At 44.6% G+C, this 19,673-nt stretch overlaps 1 protein-coding gene across 3 annotated transcripts in view; it reads left to right on the top strand.

The window, feature by feature from the left end:
• Window positions 1-19,673, top strand: part of USP9X (ubiquitin specific peptidase 9 X-linked) — a 342,688-nt gene that overhangs the window by 138,464 nt on the left and 184,551 nt on the right. For all 3 annotated transcript variants that reach the window (XM_068269855.1, XM_068269853.1, XM_068269854.1), the window contains exon 10: window positions 16,553-16,705. In XM_068269855.1, the coding sequence (XP_068125956.1) occupies window positions 16,553-16,705 (153 nt within the window). The remainder of the gene's footprint in view (window positions 1-16,552; window positions 16,706-19,673) is intronic.

Raw genomic sequence — 19,673 nt, 5'->3', positions numbered from 1 at the left:
GTACAGTGAAGTTTTACTGTGGCTACTTCAAATATGCAGTCCTGGATCTGATCACAATATACCCTCCATGCTGTTTACTACATGTCTTTAGATTATTGTGTACAGTAGCATGGAATTGGTCATAAAGTGTGCTCTGATCTTCATCTAAGTAACAATAGACAATCAGTCTGTTTAAACGAATACCAGACAAATAATTAAATGTTTCCATGTTTTTATTTAACACGCCATATGAACATTCACAGTGAAGGTTGAAAAGGTATGTGAACCTTGGATTTAATAACTGGTTGAATCTCCTTTGACAGCAATAACTTCAGCTTTCCTGTAGCTGCAGATCAGATGTACACAATGGTCAGGAGTAATACTTGACCATTCCTCTTTACAGAACTTTCATTTCAGCAATATTCTTGGGATGTCTGGTGTAAATTGCTTTCTTGAGGTCATGCCACAGCATCTCAATCGGATTGAGGTCAGGACTCTGACTGGGCTACTCCGGAAGGCATATTTTCTTCTGTTTAAGCTATTCTGATGTTGATTTACTTCTATGCTTTGGGTCGTTGTTCTGTTGCAACACCCATCTTCTGCTGAGCTTCAGCTGGTGGACAGATGGCCTTAAAGAGAACCCGAGGTGGGGTTCTGACAATGCTATCCACATACAGAGGCTGGGTCTGCTTATATTGCCCAGCCTCTGTTGCTATCCATATCCCCCCTAAGTTTCCCCCTGCACTCTGCTATCCCCCATCAATCACAGCTGTGCTGCCGACACGTAGTGTGTCACAGCGGGCAGTGTTTACTTCTCTGTCAGTCTGCATGCTCCCCCGCCTCCTGCATAGCTCTGGTCCCTTCCCTCCCCGCTGATTGGAGGGAAGAGACGCGGGCGGGGACCGGAGCGATGCAGGAGGCGGGGGAGCATGCAGACTGACAGTACAGATGTAAACACAGCCCGCACATCGCGGCTGTGATTTATGGGGGATAGCAGAGCGCAGGGGGAACTTAGGGGGAGACCCAGCCTCTTTATGTGGATAGCATTGTCAGAACCCCACCTCGGGTTCTCTTTAAAGTGTACCAAAGCTGACTACATAGCAAAAATCGATACTTACCCGGGTCCAGTCTGGGTCTGCTGCACATGTGCGGACCTCCTGCGCATGTGCAGAAGACCTTGACTGAGGCGAGTGAGTCTTTTACCGGGGCTGATCACAGCTGAATGGCAGACTGCGGGATTTTTATTTATTTATTTTTTAAATTGACTTTTTTTAAAATGTTTTATTTTATGCCCTCCCCCCGCCAGCCAATCACCGCAATCAGCTGCCATAGGCATTAGCAGATCGTTCTTGTGCCTCCCAGAGGGACAGCCGTATCACAGGCTGTCCCTAGTACAGCCCTGCCCTAGATCGCAGCGCTGTACTATGTAAATAGACTACGCAGTGTTCTCCCCAGGCTCTATTAGCCGGGTGCTTCACCCGGCTAGTTTTGCTGAGCACCCGGCTGTCATCGGCTCAACTCCACCTTTGCTGTAAGCAGAAATGTGCAAAGAAGCACTGGCCCTGCATTCTTTCATCTCGCCCCACCCGGCTACTTTTTCATGCCACCTGGCTACTTTTTCATGCCACCCAACTGGAAAAAAATTCTGGGGAGAACACTGCCACGGTTTCGCTATCTAACAGTCTCCTAGTGGCGATCGCTGCTGGGAGACTGAGAAAAGCTCCATCATTTAAGAGGAGATGCAAGGTGCATGTGCATCGGTGCGCGCGATCTCCTGCAAATCCCCGCCCCAGGACTTCACGCCAATTGGCGTTGAGTGGTGTTGCGGCTGCTGCCGCGCCCATGCCAATTGGCGTGGGGCGGTCCTTAAGTAGTTAAAATAACACTTACAGTCTGCATTTGAAAAAGTACAAAAAAATAGGTGAAGAAATACTGTTTTTAAATTTTAAGTATTTTATAAGACGCACTTTTTCTCCCCCAAAAGTGAGGGGGAAAAGTCAGTGCCTCTTATAGTCCGAATGTACAGCCAGATGTCCCCCCACAAGCAGGTGCAGGATGTACTGGAAGCCTTCACCTATTCAGCTGCTGGGCTCCGAGTCCTGCATCCTGCTTCTGTGTCCACAATGGAGCCGCTTTCCACCTTCCTTGCTCACTCTTAGATTTCCTCCCAGTGTCCCTCCTTCTCTACAGCCACCCACATGGAGGCTAGCGGCGACAATGAGGACATTGCGGCTCCCGTGTAGCTGCCCACCTGCTCTCTGGGAGTCCTGTGTGTTGCAAGCACCGGCTCTTTGTGCCACCGCCTGGATGGTAGACATCGCGGCTCCCGTGTAGCTGAGCGGCCCACCTGCTCTCTGGGAGTCCTGAGACTATTAAGTCATGCTCCCTGGGTGGCTCTGAGGACATCTGTGTCTCCCCCTTAGCTGAGCGACACACTTCTGCCCTGGGTGTTCAGCAGTTCTTCCTGCCGCTGCATAGATGGAGGACATCGGCAGCTCCCATGCTGCTGAGTGGCAGTCCTGTTTCTTCGGCGGCTATGAGGACATCGTTATCTGCTCTTTAGCTGAGAGGTACACTTTCTCTCTGGGTGCCCTGTGTGTTTGGTTAATCTTCCTGCTGCTGCCCAGATGGATGACATCGGCAGCTCTGAGTGACACGGGCCATACGTTTTTAGCTGCCCACGTGACTATGGTTCTTGCAGCGGCTCCAGGAGGCATCGAGTCCTTAACACAGATATCCCTGCTCTCTAGACCAGACTGCAGGGGACCCCAGAAGCCATCCCTAGGATCAACAGCAGCCCAGTCCCTGGCAGCAAGTCTCTCCCCTAGGATAGGTAAGAATAAAAAAATGCTATTGTAGCATAGTGTAGGTAGTGGGGGCATTTTAGCTTGATGTAGGCAGTGGGGGCATTGTAGCTTAGTGTCAGAGCCGGGACAAGGTCCTCCAGCACCCAAGGCTGAGAAACCAAAGTGCGCCCCTCCATCCCTCCACCCCAGCCGTCACACACTGATTGCTCTTAGACTAAAAGGCACCCCAGGGCCCCCAACACCTTAATCTCTAGTTTTCTGGCTTGTAGTCACTTTCATGTATCTCTTTTTCTTATTTCTTTCGGCTTCAAACACAATTAGGAATGGCAGCTGAATGAATTGAGCGCCCCCTCCTACACTGCGCCCTGAGGCTGGAGCCTCTCCAGCCTATGCCTCGGCCCGGCCCTGCTTAGTGTAGATAGTGGGGGCATTGTAGCTTAGTGTAGATAGTGGGGGCATTGTAGCTTGGTGTAGTTGGGGTATTGTAGCGTAGTGTAGGTTTTTGGGGGCAGCAGGGGTTAATCTAATCTAGTTAGTGGGGCTGCAGAGTTAGTGTAGCTGGGCAGTCAGTGTACCTTAGAGACAGTTTAGGGGAAAAGGGTCCATAAGACGCCCCTGCACCATAGACGCACCAGGTTTAGTAGTTTTGTTTTTTTCCCCTGATTTTTCCCCTCTAAACCTAGGTGCGTCTTATAGTCCGGAACGTCTTGTAGTCCGCAAAATACGGTGTTTACTTGCTTGCCGGTGGCTTAAAAGGCATTTTCTTTAGAATGGGAAAATATGACCTATTAAAAACTTAGGAGAAAGAGTGAATTGGATCAGGCCCATAGTGTTGTGCGTTTCTTCCAAACAACTCAACTTTGGTTTCATCTATCCACAGAATATTTTTCCAGTACTGCTGTGGAACATCTAGGTCCTATTTTGCGAACTTTAAACCTGAAGCAATGTTGTTTTTTTGCACAGCAAAAGCACTTTCTTCGTGGTATCCGCCCATGAACTCTGTTCTTGTTTAATGTTTTGTGTATCATAGATTCTCTAACATGGATGTTAGCATATACCAGAAACTTTTGTAAGTCTTAAGCTGACACTCTAGGATTCTTTTTCACCTCATTAAGCATTCTGCGCTGTGCTCTTGCAGTCATCTTTACAGGACGGCCACTCTTAGGGAGAGTAGTAGCAGTGTTGAACTTCCCCATGTATAGACAACTTGTCTTAGGCCCAGTGCACACCAAAACCGCTAGCAGATCCGCAATACGCTAGCGGTTGTGGGAGCTGATTTCAGAGCGATTCTAGGTATGTTTAGAGAGGTTTTCTAAACATACCTAGCGGTTTTGGGTGCGTTTTTGTGTAGCAGATTACACATATTGTTACAGTAAAAGCTGTTACTGAACAGCTACTGTAACAAAAATGCCTGGCAAACCGCTCTGAAGTAGCGTTTTTCAGAGCGGTTTGCGTTTTTCCTATACTTTGAGGACGAACCGCTTCCGAAATCCGCAAACGCGCAGCAGGAGGCGCGTTTGCGGCTTGGCAAAAACCGCAAACCGCCGGTGTGCACCATCCCATTGCAATACATTAGACAAGCGTTTTTGTAGGCGGATGCGGCCGGCGGATCGCTCCAAAAACCGCTCTGTGTGCACTGGGCCTTACTGTGGAATGATGAACTGCATGGCTTTTGGAGATACTTTTATATTCCTTACCTCCTTTATGTAAGTCAACAATTCTTAGGTCTTCTGAGAGCTCTTTTGTAAGGGGCATCATTCACATCAGGCAATGCTTCTTGGGAAAAGCAAACCCAAAACTGGTGTGTTTTTTTTTTTTTTTTCGTATCGGGCAGGGCAGCTGTAACCCACCCCTTCAATCTCATCTCATTTATTGGACTCCTACTTTCTGACCCTTCACGCCAATAAGGCCCGGTTCACACCTGTGTTGTGTTTTTTTTTTTTTGGTTTTTTTTGGTTTTTTTTTGCGGACTAGGCCATCAGGATCAGGTAAAAACTTTGTTTTCACAGCCAGTGTGCTGTAAACTGTCAGTTTTGTGTTTGTTCTTATGTAGCTGCAAAACCTTCCGTTTCCGTTCCGCTGAGCAAAACAGTTCGGAAAATTTGGGTCCTGCTGCATTTTTTTTTTTTTTTTTTTGTCTGTTCAGTAGAACGGACAACGGAACCGTATGGCTGGTTCCGTTGGCAAAAGCTAATGTGAACCGAGCCTTAGCTCCTTTAGATGTCGTCAATCTGTGGTGTTCACATACTTTAATCCACCTGCACTGTGAATGTTTTCATGGTGTGTTCATTAACCACTTTACCCCGCCCGTACGGATTTCTCCGTCCCTTTTTCCATCCTTTAACCCCCAGGGACGGAGAAATCCGTACTTTGCGCACTCCCGCCGCTGCCCGCGCTCCCGCTCGTAAACACGCCGCCCGCCGCTAGTAAACACGCCACCGCCCGCTCGCCCGGAGATCAATGAACGGGAAAATCCATTCCCGTTCGTTGATCTAAGCCCCACAATGATCCGCTGCTCTCCTATGGGCAGCGCGATCATCGTGAGAAAAAACAAACACTCACAGCCTCCTTGTACTTCCTGCGAGCGTCCGGAAGGACGCTCGCAGGTCGCAATAAACAAAGTTACTGTTGCCATCTTGTGGCCAAACAGTAAAACTACACCCTTAGCATTTTTTACATAGAAATAAATTAGTTTTACACTAAAAATTAACTCATTACCTCCCACACTCCCCTTTTTTTTTTTTTTTTTTTTTTGTAATTAAAAAAAAAATTAAAAAATTTACAATTAAAAAAAATACATAAATAGTTACCTTAGGGACTGAACTTTTTAAATATTTACTTCAAGAGGGTGTAACACTGTTACTTTATAAACTATGGGCTTGTAATTAGGGATGGACGCAAAACTGAAAAAAATGCACCTTTATTTCCAAATAAAATATTGGCGCCAAACATTGTGATAAGGACATAATTTAAACGGTTTTATAACCGGGACAAAAGGGCACATAAATTTCATGGGTTTTAATTACAGTAGCATGCATTATTTAAAAACTAATGGCCGGAAACTGAAAAATTAATTTTTTTCCCACATTTTTCCTATTTTCCCATTAAAACACATTTAGAATAAAATAATTCTTGGCATAATGTCCCACCTAAAGAAAAGCCTAATTGGTGGCAGAAAAAACAAGATATAGTTCATTTCATTGTGATAAGTTATGATAAAGTTATAGACGAATGAATGGATGGAGCGCTGAAAGGTGAAAATTGCTCTGGTGGTCAGGGGGTAAAACCCCTCAGTGGTGAAGTGGTTAAATAAATGGAAATATTGAATTAATGTGTGTGGTATTAGAGACTATGAAGTCTCCTAAAAACGAGTTTTTTACTTTAAAAACCTCTTTAACCTAATTGCCCCTCCTAAAACGCTGCATCCCCGCGGCTGACAACGCCATAAATCACCCCTAATAACCCCCGGCAAAATCCACGACTTTCTTGGTCGTGGATTTTGCTGCTGGAGGAGGCAGAGCTTTCAGCTGCAGCTCTGCCTCCGTGCACATCAATCAGCATGTATCTCCGCCTCTCCTCCGCCCCTCTCAGAGAAGTAAGACTGAGCGGGGCGGGGGAGAGTCGGCGAACCACGCTGATAAGTCGCATGTAGAGGCAGGGCTGCAGCTGAAAGCTCTGCTTTTATGTGATAGGAGCCCCACGATGTCCCCCAGGTAATTTGAGGTGATTATTGGCTTTATCAGCCGCGGGGATACGGCGTTTAAGGAGGGGCAATTAGGTTAAAGAGGTCTTTAAACTAAAAACCTTGTTCTAAAGGTAGCCATACACTGGTCGATTTGCCATCAGATTCGACCAACAGACAGATCCCTCTTTGATCGAATCTGATCAGAGATGGACCGTATGGCTGCCTTTACTGCAAACAGATTGTGAATCGATTTCAGCATGAAACCGATCACAATCTGTGGTGGTGATGCCGCCGGCCCCCGCATACATTACCTGATCCGGCCGGCGTGAGTCCTCCCGGTCACTGCTGTCTTCTTCTCCGCTGGGTTCCACGTTCCAGTCCGGCTGGCTTCACTTCTTTCTGTCCGGGGAAGTTTAAACAGTAGAGGGCGCTCTACTGTTTAAACTTCCTGCTGGGACAGGAAGTGAAGCCGACCGGAACGCGGAACCCAGCGGAGATGAAGACATCGGTGACCTGTAGGACTCCCACCGGCCGGAGCAGGTAATGTATTGCGTCGGTTGTCGGGTATTTGAACGCCGCTATCGACGCACTCCCGACCCGCCGGCGAACGAAAAAAATCTGATCGACGGGAACGATTGGTTTCGGACGGAAATTGATCGTTCTGTCAGCGTTTGCGCAACAATTTCACAGCAGATTCGATCAGTGATCGAATCTGCTGTATATCGGCAGGAAAATCATTAGGTGTATGGGCCCCTTTAGGAGACTGCAGAGTCTCTTTAAACAACTGTAATTGTCTATTGTTGTGACTTAGATCACATTTTATGACCAATTTGCAGAAATCCATAGATTTCCAAAGGGTTACATAGTTACATAGTTATTTTGGTTGAAAAAAGACATACGCCCATTGAGTTCAACCAGTATAAAGTACAACTCCAGCCTGCTCCCTCACATATCCCTGTTGATATGCTTTGTTCTTTTAAAGAATGTAGTTTCAATAGTTATTAGTGATTGGCTTTTCCAGGTTTGTGTGTGATGATGATGTGTCATTTTATTTACAAAAGTATTCCCTGTAGTTATTATCAAGCGGCTTCAAGAATTGGGGAGCACAGGGAATGCCATTTTCAGATTTTGAATTCTTGTTTTTTTGTTTTCTACCCCGAATCCATACCCCCCCCCCCTCCTACCTTACTTACCTCAGTGCACTTTGCTATAGTAGGCACCTAGAAGTTACTGGTAGCCTTAAAGAGACTCTAAAGGAAAAAAAAAACTGGGGGCACTTACCTTGGGAGGGGGAAGCCTCAGGGTCCCAATAAGGCTTTTTCCTCCCCTGTATCTTTAGGGAATCCAGTTCTGGCTTCCCCAAACCCTTCCTGACAAGGCTTGATTTATTTACCTCTCCAGGATCCAGCACAGGTGCGCAGTAGCAGCTCTGTGTTCGGGCTAGGCGGAAATAGCAGAGCCTGATCGTATACAGTCGCAAGAAGACTCGCGCCTGCGCAGTAGAGCGGATCCATCGGGTTCGGCTATTTCCTTCTTAACCTGAAACGAAGAGCAGCTAGTGCGCCTGCGCAGGATCGCAGTAGGTAAATATTTACCTCTCCGTGCTGCGGGGGACCCTGGCACTTGGACGGAGGTGGACAGGGGAAGCCTCGTTGGGATCCAGAGGCTTCCCCCTCCTGAGGGAAGTATCCCCCAAAGCGATTCTTTTGATTACAGATTTTCTTTGAAAAAGCTATGGCTGCCTAATATTTGGAGTAGCACGTGTCAACCTAGTATCGGTTCAGTATTTTGTCAAATAGTAAGGTGCTCCTTTTTTTTTATTTTTTTTCCTCCTTCACCCACAAGTGTATATGGTGAATTTGAGCCATACGATAGTTTAGTTGGAAGTCGGGAAGGACCTTGCACACCAATGATTTTAGGGTGCTTAAGAATATGCGCCTTTTAGCTTTTGAATGGTTTTGAATGAAGACAACAGTGAAGTTGAATTTTCATTGGCTTATTTAAAGTGCAAATTAAGAAATTTAAAGGAAGATGCTTTTTTTTTGTTTTTGTTTTGAACAGCAAAATCTGTTTTGAATGCTTTTATATTTACCTTCAGGCTACGTCCACACTATAACAGATGTATAACCGTGCATTACCAGCACATCCTGCCGCCTGGGACTAGCACAATACTGATGGGAGCCCTGGTGGACCAACGGCAGTCCTGGGGTGGGAGGATTCCTATTGTTTCTTTTCAATCTAAAGGGGATCCTCAGCAGTATGTAAATGCCAGGGCTCCCATTGTTCTTGCTGTGTTTGTCCCAGGTGTCATCAGAAACAGCAACCCTAGTGGTGGCAGGAAGGTGACAAGGTAGAAGATGACAGAATACAAGGACGTGTATAGCAAACAGTCTAGTGAGGATGTCCACTCTCATGGGCTTTTGTTGATTTGGGGAGTGAGCTATGTGTGTGTGTGTGTAATTATTTCTGGGAAATGGAGCGTAAGTACAGTGTTGTAGCTGTTGTGCAATCAGAAATGGGCAGCAGAGCGAGATCGGAACAAGCCAGGCATCCCCTGAATTCTTTAGGCTGCCATAAATCGCCTACGCATGACGTGTAAAGTTTCTTTGACGTTAATCTAAGCTGTGGCAATTAAATTGCTTGTTCTGAAGGTGGCCACACACCATACAATTTTTTAAATATCTGTTCAATTTAAGAATTGCTAACATTTAAAAAAATCTGACCAATATACCACACACACATGTTCAATTTTTCCCCAATTATGATAAAAATGATTGGAAACTATGATAAAATTGCTAGGGTGTGTATATTAATAAATTGACAATCTAACACACACCATACAATCTTTAGAAAGATTGAAGAAAAATATCTGGCATTCCGGATCGATAAAAATCGTAGAAAACGGGAAATCCGATCGGATTTTTCAGTCGAATGGGAAAAGCTTTCGATTTTTTTTCGGGAGATCCGATCGTTCTTATCGAATTGCTGTAAAATCGGATCATTTTATTGTATCGTGTGTGGCCACCTTTAGTCTTAACATTCTGCGGCAGTATAACAAAACATGTACATCTAAAGGTATTCATGAAAAAAGTTAAAAAGCTGGGCACACACATCCAATGCAAATTCAATTCATTATCTTCCTAAATAGTAAAAAACATACAGGCTACAGTACCGTTACGGTTAATGCTCTCACTGCACGGAACAGCTTTTAACATGGAGCTACTCCACACTGCTCTGCAGTTATCACAAAGGTTTTTGTCAATGGGCTTCGGTAATTTACTGCACTTCTAGCGCTCCTGTGAAAATTTTACTGAACTGGCACACAAGTCTAAAATACCGAATTTGGTATTTTCCCGACCAGATTTTCCTTTCCACACAGCCTTTTATGAATAAACCTCACGGTGTACACGAGCTGAAGCTCTGGCCAAAGAGGGAATACTTGCTAAGTAGAGGGAAGACGCTGGATCCTGTAGAGGCTCTACATGGCGTCCTCCGTTCCCCTATTGCCACTTGCAGAGTTAAAAATTCACTTTCTTGAATTTGTTGAACCAGGATAACACGTTTCTACTTCTGATTGATTCTGTCAGCACCTGCAATGTTTGTGGTGTCTGGAATGATTGTGTACCACACAGGCCTGCGGTCTGCTCATTGGAACTGAAGCAACAAATCTGTTGGCAATAGTCATGTCTGGCAGGTTTCTGTACTCGAAATGGGATCAGTTCCATTAATCCATTAGCTTCCAATCAATCAATAAAGGGACAGTTTTCACTGTCAGTGTAAAACAGCCTCAGGCTTCTTTTACACTGCAAATTGCAATTCCGATTTGCTATTCTGATTTTTTTTTTTTTTTTAACCACTTGCAATACCAGCAGTCTCTGGCCGCTTAAGGACCACAGACCGCTGGTACCAATAAACACGTTTTTTTCTGGAAAATCGGCGCATGGACCAACCGCTTACCTCCTGCCTCAGCACACCCACTCTGCTGTCTTTTTGACTGCAGAGCTCCGTGAGCCGGTCAGGAGACAATTTCATTGGCTCCTGACCTTGTGAATAGTGTGAGCCAATGAGATTGGCAGGGCGGCAGTAGCGGCTAGAACATGCTGAGTTTTTCAAATCTGTGTCCTGTCAGTAACAAGTGGCCACAAACAGGGTGTACAGGATCTTCTCAAAAAATTAGCATACCGTGATAAAGTTCATTATTTTCTGTAATGTACGGATAAACTTTACACTTTCATATATTTTAGATTCATTACACACAACTGAAGTAGTTCAAAGCCTTTTATTGTTTTAATATTGATGATTTTGGCATACAGCTCATGAAAACCCAAAGTTCCTATCTCAAAAAATTAGCATATCATGAAAAGGTTCTCTAAACGAGCTATTAATCTAATCATCTGAATCAACTAATTAACTCTAAACACCTGCAAAAGATTCCTGAGGCTTTTAAAAACTCCCAACCTGGTTCATTACTCAAAACCGCAATCATGGGTAAGACTGCCGACCTGACTGCTGTCCAGAAGGCCATCATTGACACCCTCAAGCAAGAGGGTAAGACACAGAAAGAAATTTCTGAAGGAATAGGCTGTTCCCAGAGTGCTGTATCAAGGCACCTCAGTGGGAAGTCTGTGGGAAGGAAAAAGTGTGGCAGAAAACGCTGCACAACGAGAAGAGGTGACCGGACCCTGAGGAAGATTGTGGAGAAGGACCGATTCCAGCCCTTGGGGGACCTGTGGAAGCAGTGAACTGAGTCTGCAGTAGAAACATCCAGAGCCACCGTGTACAGGCATGTACAGGAAATGGGCTACAGGTGCCGCATTCCCCAGGTAAAGCCACTTTTGAACCAGAAACAGCGGCAGAAGCGCCTGACCTGTACTTGACACTGAACTTCAGGCATTTTGGCATTTCCCTCTCCCCAGTCTTCCTCCAGACTCTGGCACCTTGATTACCGAATGACGTGCAAATGTTGCTTTCATCCAAAAAAAGTACTTTGGACCACTGAGCAAACAGTCCAGTGCTGCTTCTCTGTAGCCCAGGTCAGGCGCTTCTGCCGCTGTTTCTGGTTCAAAAGTGGCTTGATCTGGGGAATGTGGCACCTGTAGCCCATTTCCTGCACACACCTGTACACGGTGGCTCTGGATGTTTCTACTCCAGACTCAGTCCACTGCTTTCGCAGGTCCCCCAAGGTCTGGAATCGGTCCTTCTCCCCAATCTTCTTCAGGGTCCGGTCACCTCTTCTCGTTGTGCAGCGTTTTCTGCCACACTTTTTCCTTCCCACAGACTTCCCACTGAGGTGCCTTGATACAGCACTCTGGGAACAGCCTATTCGTTCAGAAATTTCTTTCTGTGTCTTACCCTCTTGCTTGAGGGTGTCAATGATGGCCTTCTGGACAGCAGTCAGGTCAGCAGCCTTACCCATGATTGCGGTTTTGAGTAATGAACCAGGCTGGGAGTTTTAAAAGCCTCAGGAATCTTTTGCAGGTGTTTAGAGTTAATTAGTTGATTCAGATGATTAGGTTAATAGCTCGTTTATAGAACCTTTTTGTGATATGCTAATTTTTTGAGATAGGAACTTTGGGTTTTCATGAGCTGTATGCCAAAATCATCAATATTAAAACAATAAAAGGCTTTGAACTACTTCAGTTGTGTGTAATGAATCTAAAATATATGAAAGTCTAATGTTTATCAGTACATTACAGAAAATAATGAACTTTATCACAATATGCTAATTTTTTGAGAAGATCCTGTATATTTCAACTTGTGCTGTCTGGAAATAGTTACTGTAATCACATCAAAAGTCAGTATTGCATGTAGAATCTCATGAAAATCTGAATTGCATGTATTGTAAGAGTCCTTATAGCTTGTATTTCTTAACCACTTGCCGACCGCCAACAGCCGATGAGCGGCGGCAAAGTGGCCCGCAGAACGACCACAATACGCCGATGGGCGGCGGGTTGTTCTGCTCTTACCTGCCGGGGATCGCACACAGTGATGCGCGCGCATCCGCCGGCAATAGGCTCCGCCCACCCGCGACGTCAACCCGCCATCTGTACGGAAGCGCCGGTGGGTTGTTAACCCCCGATCAAGCGTATAATATGCTTTGTATTGTATACAAAGCGTATTATACAGGCTGCTCCTGCCCTGGTGGTCCTAGTGATCGAGGGACCACCAGGGCAGGCTGAAGCCCTCCCTATGTGCACCCAAACACACTGATCTTCCACCCCCCCCCCCCCCCCCCTCTTCTCTGATCGCCCACAGCACTCCTCAGACAATTTTTTAATTTTATTACACACAATTGTCCATTTACAGAGATATTTCTCCCACCTAGCATGGGTATGTGTGAAAATACACCCCAAAAGACATTATACTACTTCTCCTGAGTATGGCGATACCACATGTGTGACACTTTTTTGCAGCCTAGGTGCGCTAAGAGGCCCAACGTCCTATTCACAGGTCATTTTGAGGCATTTGGATTCTAGACTACTCCTCACGGTTTAGGGCCCCTAAAATGCCAGGGCAGTATAGGAACCCCACAAGTGACCCCATTTTAGAAAGCAGACACTCCAAGGTATTCCGTTAATTGTATGGTGAGTTCATAGAAGATTTTATTTTTTGTCACAAGTTAGTGGAAAATGACACTTTGCGGAAATTGTATTTTATTTTTATTTTTCACAAACTTGTGACAAAAATAAAATCTTCTATGAACTCACCATACTCCTAATGGAATACCTTGGGGTGTCTTCTTTCTAAAATGGGGTCACTTGTCGGGTTCTAATACAGCCCTGGCATTTTAGGGGCCTTAAAGCGTGAGGAGTAGTCTAGAAACCAAATGCTTCAAAATGACCTGTGAAATCCTAAAGGTACTCATAGGACGTTGGGCACCTTAGCGCACCTAGGCTGCAAAAAAGTGTCACACGTGGTATCGCCATACTCAGGAGAAGTGGTATAATGTGTTCTGGGGTGTTTTTTTTTACACATACCCATGCTGGGTGGGAGAAATATCTCTGTGAATGGAGAATTGTGTGTAAAAAAATAAAAAAAATTGTAATTTAGAGATATTTCTCCCACCCAGCATGGGTATATGTAAAAATACACCACAAAAAACATTATACTACTTCTCCTGAGTACGGCGATACCACGTGTGACACTTTTTTGCACCCTAACCGCGCTAAGAGGCCCAACGTCCTATGAGTACCTTTAGGATTTTGCAGGCCATTTTGAGACATTTGATTTCAAGACTACTCCTCGTGGTTTAGGGCCCCTAAAATGCCAGGGCAGTATAGGAACCCCACAAATGACCGCATTTTAGAAAGACACCCCAAGGTATTCTGTTAGGATTATGGTGAGCTCAAAGAAGATTTTATTTTGTCACAAGTTAGTGGAAAATGACACTTTGTGAAAAAAACAGTAAAAATCTATTTCCGCTAACTTGTGACAAAAAATAAAATCTTCTATGAACTCGCCATACTCCTAACAGAATACCTTGGGGTGTCTTCTTTCTAAAATGGGGTGATTTGTGGGATTCCTATACTGCCTTGGCATTTTAGGGGCCCTAAAGCGTGAGGAGTAGTATAGAAACCAAATGCCTCAAAATGACCTGTGAAATCCTAAAGGTACTCATAGGACGTTGGGCCCCTTAGCGCACCTAGACTACAAAAAAGTGTTACACATGTGGTATCGCCATACTCAGGAGAAAGTAGTATAATGTGTTTTGGGGTGTATTTTTACACATTCCCATGCTGGGTGGGAGAAATATATCTGTAAATGATATTTTTTTATTTTTTTATTTTTTTTTTACACCCACAGAGATATTTCTCCCACTCAGCATGGGAATGTGTAAAAATACACCCCAAAACACATTATACTATTTCTCTAGAGTACGGCGATACCACATGTGACCCCTTTTTGTAGCCTAGATGCGCTAAGGGCCCAACGTCCTATGAGCACCTTTAGGCTTTACAGGGGTGCTTACAATTTAGCACCCCCTAAAATGCCAGGACCGTAAACACACCCCACAAATGACCCCATTTTGGAAAGTAGACACCCCAATGTATTCAGAGAGGGGCATGGTAAGTCCGTGGCAGATTTCTTTTTTTTTTTTTTTTTTTGTGTGTCACAAGTTAGCAGAAATGGAAACTTTTTTTTTTTTTTTGTTTCATAGTGTCATTTTCCGCTAACTTGTGACAAAAAATAAAATCTTCTATGAACTCACCATGCCTCTTAGTGAATATTTTGGGCTGTCTTCTTTCCAAAATGGGGTCATTTGGGGGGTATTTATACTATCCTGGAATTTTAGCACCTCATGAAACCTGACAGGTGTTCAGAAAAGATGCTTCAAAATGGTAAAATTCACTTTTGGCACCATCGTTTGTAAACGCTATAACTTGTACCCAAACCAATAAATATACACTTATTGGATTTTTTTTTATCAAAGACATGTAGCAGAATAAATTTAGACAAAAATGTATATAGAAATTTTAATTTATTTGAAAAATGTCAGCACAGAAAGTAAAAAAAAATCATTTTTTTGACAAAATTCATGTCTTTTTTGATGAATATAATAAAAACTAAAAATCACAGCAGCACTCAAATAGCACCAAAAGAAAGCTGTATTAGTGACAAGAAAAGGAGGGAAAATTCATTTAGATGGTAGGTTGTATGACCAAGCAATAAACCGTGAAAGCTGCAGTGGTCTGGATGGAAAAAAAGGCTCTGGTCCTTAAAGAGGAGCTGTTAGGTAAAGGGTCTCAGAGAAAAAAAACACATATATCAGTAGCTAAAGATTGGCTGTACTTACATTACATATGCATTTCACTGTCCACGTTTGGATTTCACAGAATTTTTATATAGTATTTGCAGAGAATGATGCTCCTTACAGCTCATGGCAGGTTCCATGTTTGTCTGTCTCCTATGAAGTCAATTGTGATGTCATATCCTCCCTGCTTCCTGATGATTCGACTCAGAAAAAAGACAACACTACTGTGCAGTGAATATGAATTAGCCATGTGGCTAGGAACAATAGCGGACTCATGCAGTATACTCTGCCCAGAGATTTTTCAGTGCTGTGAGCTGGACTGAGTTACACGCTGTTGTAACATGAGCCTGTAACTTCTCACTAGCAGCAGAGGGGAGGACCCAAGGTGGGAAGAAGCAGCCCCAGAATGCTTTGCAGTATGGTATGCGGCCTCTCGGCCTCTTAAGAGCTTGGGTCTAACAGCCTTGCTGTTCAGCACACATCAAAAGTAAGAGAGATTTTTAACTTTAGTATTGCCTTTTTGGCTTCCTTCTAAACTGTTTAACACAGGAGAATAGAGGTTTAAATTAGCTTTTGCAGCCTGACAGTTACTCTTTAAGGGGTAGAAAGACTGTGGTCCTCAAGTGGTTAAATTGCCTTTTTTTAATAACTACTGTAAATTATGGTGTAGAAAGGAGTACAATGAGTACAATTTTGCAGTGACGCCCCAATCCCCCTCCCCCCTCCCTTTTTTTTTTGTTTTTTTTTTGTTTTTTTTTTTTGTTTGTTTTTTTCTTTTCACTCTTAACTTTGCTAGTTCATTGAAAATAGTTTGTCCTCGAAAGCACTTGTTTTGTTTTGCTAATGGGTTATTAAAAGTAACCCTGAGACGGTGATTCCCCAATAAAATATACATACCTGGGGCTTCCTCCAGCCTGATCGCTCCCATGGCATCCTCTTCTCTCCCTCCGTGCGCTCACAATTGGCCCCGGAAAGTCCTCTGGTCCGGGGCCAACTTCGCATGCGTGTTCCCGCTGCGTTCACGTCACCTGGGATGTTCTGCGCAAGAGCAGTATGCTCCTGGCGAGGAGCATGCCTGACCGGGACTGCACACGCGCTGACTGGCCCCAACTGATGGACATTCCAGGGCCAGTAGAGTGCGAACAGAGAGGGACAAGAGGACACCGTGGGAGCGATCAGGCCAGAGAGGGCGGAGGGAAGCCCCAGGTATGTATATTTTATTGGGGGATCACCGTCTCTGGGTACACTTTAAGCCATTGTAAATCTTTCTTCTCATTCGGTTTCTCCATTTTTAATGTATTAACATACTGACTTTTTTTTTCTATTTAGGAGTGGATCCAGCAAAACAACATTTTGTCAATTGTTTTACGGGATAGTCTTCATCAACCTCAGTATGTGGAGAAATTGGAAAAGATTCTTAGGTTCGTTATTAAAGAAAAAGCACTTACTCTACAGGATCTAGACAACATTTGGGCTGCCCAGGTAATTTGCCTTTTTTTCTACTGGCTCTTTGATTGGGAATTCTATTAAGAAGGCAAAATTCTGTTCTACAAGAGAAGGTAGTTACGCTTATTCTAGTTGGAATGAGCATGTGAGGTGTCCCCACAGTGCATCACTGCTGAATATACAAATCATACCTTTGTTGTCCCTGAAATCTTCACACCTACAAACTGCTTGAATGCAATGTGTCAGCTTGTTAATTGACAAAGCTACACTAATCCAACATGCATACAGACTGTTTCAGGCTGGTTGTTCCTCATCAGTGCATAGAATGGATTAATATGGCTCTATGGGATAGGACTTGATATGCCCAGACAACAAATGGAGGATTTGCATATTCAGTAACAATGTGGGGTAAGTGCAAGTGTAAGTATTAACTCATTGGTGACAGTTAAAATGTTACTGTTATAAATCCTACGCAGATTTAGGGGACATATGTTCATACTAGAATAGCTGTCTAAGCCAGGTTGCATCCATTGTGCATTTGAAGCTTAAAAGGAACCCGAGGTGTGAGACCTATGTAAGCTGCCATATTTATTTCCTTTTAAACCATACTCGTTTCCTGGCAGTCCTGCTGATCTTTCTGGTCAGTAAGGCTTAAATCACACACCTGAAACTAGCATGCAGCTAATCTTGTCAGATTTGTCATAGACCTCTGATCTGCATGCTAATTCAGCGTCTGTGGCCCATAGTATTGGAGGCAGAGGATCATCACGACATCCAGGCAATTAGTATTATTTAAAAGGAAATTTGGTTTATAAAATGAGTTACAACGGTTGTTTGACATTGAATTGCTGTAGCTGACCCATACTGGGGGATTTTTATTTTACTGCTTGTAGAAAATTCCTTGAAATAGACTTTTTTTTGTTTAAGTTCATGTGAAGGCGGTTTCATCTATTTTTTTTCTCCATTTAGTTAAGGGGAGGGGGGGGGGGGGGTTAGGAATAAAATATACATACCTGGGGCTTCTTCCAGCCTACTCCGCCCTGATTGCTCTTTTGACGTCCCCTTCTGCCTCTCCGTTCACCTGCAATTGGCCCTGGAAAGTCCTCTGGGGAAAGAGCCAACTGTGCATGCCCAGCAGCGCGCGCTCCTGCCACGTGCACGTTGCCTGGGGCATTTTGCGCTGTGCTACTGCGCAGGCGCAGAACACTCCTGCCACCGTGAGTGAAACAGTGGAGCGTGCCTGATTAGACTGCGCATGCGCCGACTGGGCCAGACTGATCGATTTTTGGGGGCCAGTAGCAGGCTAATGGAGAGGAAGAGGATGCCGTGGGAGCAATCAGGCCGGAGGGGGCTGGAGGAAGCCCCACGTACAGTGGAGGAAATAATTATTTGACCCCCTCACTGATTTTGTAAGTTTGTCCAATGACAAAGAAATGAAAATTCTCAACAGTATCATTTCAATGGTAGGTTTATTTTAACAGTGGCAGATAGCACATCAAAAGGAAAATCGAAAAAATAACCTTAACCACCCTGGCGTTCTATTAAGATCGCCAGGGCAGCTGCATGAGGGTTTTTTTTAAATTAAAAAAAAACTATTTCATGCAGCCAACTGAAAGTTGGCTGCATGAAAGCCCACTAGATGGCGCTCCGGAGGCGTTCTTCTGATCGCCTCCGGCGGCCAAAAGTAACACGGAAGGCCGCAATGAGCGGCCTTCCGTGTTTTGTTTACTACGTCGCCATGGCGACGAGCGGAGTGACGTCATGGACGTCAGCCGACGTCCTGACGTCTGCCGCCTCCGATCCAGCCCTTAGCGCTGGCCGGAACTATTTGTTCCGGCTGCGCAGGGCTCAGGCGGCTGGGGGACCCTCTTTCGCCGCTGCTCGCGGCGGATCGCCGCAGAGCGGCGGCGATCGGGCAGCACACGCGGCTGGCAAAGTGCCGGCTGCGTGTGCTGCTCTTTATTTGATCAAAATCGGCCCAGCAGGGCCTGAGCGGCACCCTCTGGCGGTAATGGACGAGCTGAGCTCGTCCATACCGCTAAGGTGGTTAAATAAAAGATAGCAACTGATTTGCATTTCATTGAGTGAAATAAGTTTTTGAACCCCTACCAACCATTAATGCTTCATACACACTTGAGATAAAAGTCTTTGGAAAATGAAAGATAACAGACCAATTTTACCCCATTCCATGTAGTATGAGAGCCATACTCTGCACAGTCAATTCTATGGAGCTGAACTCCACATCAGACAGAAATCTTTGCAAGATGCTGCACACAAAGATGCCCGTACACACTCAAAAGATCATTATCTGCAAAAGATCTGTTCCTGCAAAATATCCATTCCTGCAAAATGCATTCATAGTCTATGAGATCTGCAGATCATCATACACACCTTGTTTAACAGACTTCATCTGCATATCTGGCAATCATCTGCAGATCTGAAAATCCATCCTGGTGGATCTGATCTGCAGATGATCTGCAGATGATTGTCTGTTAAACCAAGTGTGTATGAGGATCTGCAGATCTCATAGACTATGAATGCATTTTGCAGGAATGGATCTTGTGCAGGAACAGATCTTTTGCAGATAATGATCTTTTGAGTGTGTACGGGCATCTTTGTGTGCAGCATCTTGCAAAGATTTCTGTCTGTTGTGGAGTTCAGCTCCATAGAATAGACTGTGTAGGTATGGCTCTCATACTACATGAAGGGTGGTAAGATTGGTCTGTGATCTTTCATTTTCCAAAGACTATAGTCTGATGTGTGTATGCACCTTAAGAGTTCTGGCTCCCACAGAGTGGTTAGACACTTCTACTCAATTAGTCACCCTCATTAGGGACACCTGTCTTAACTAGTCACCTGTATAAAAGACACCTGTCCACAGAATCAATCAATCAAGCAGACTCCAAACTCTCCAACATTGGAAAGACCAAAGAGCTGTCCAAGGATGTCAGAGACAAAATTGTAGACCGGCACAAGGCTGGAATGGGCTACAAAACCATTAGCA

Source organism: Hyperolius riggenbachi, chromosome 2 (genome assembly GCF_040937935.1).
Source record: "Hyperolius riggenbachi isolate aHypRig1 chromosome 2, aHypRig1.pri, whole genome shotgun sequence".
Classification (NCBI taxonomy): domain Eukaryota; kingdom Metazoa; phylum Chordata; class Amphibia; order Anura; family Hyperoliidae; genus Hyperolius; species Hyperolius riggenbachi.
This window is presented reverse-complemented; position numbering and strand designations above follow the sequence as displayed.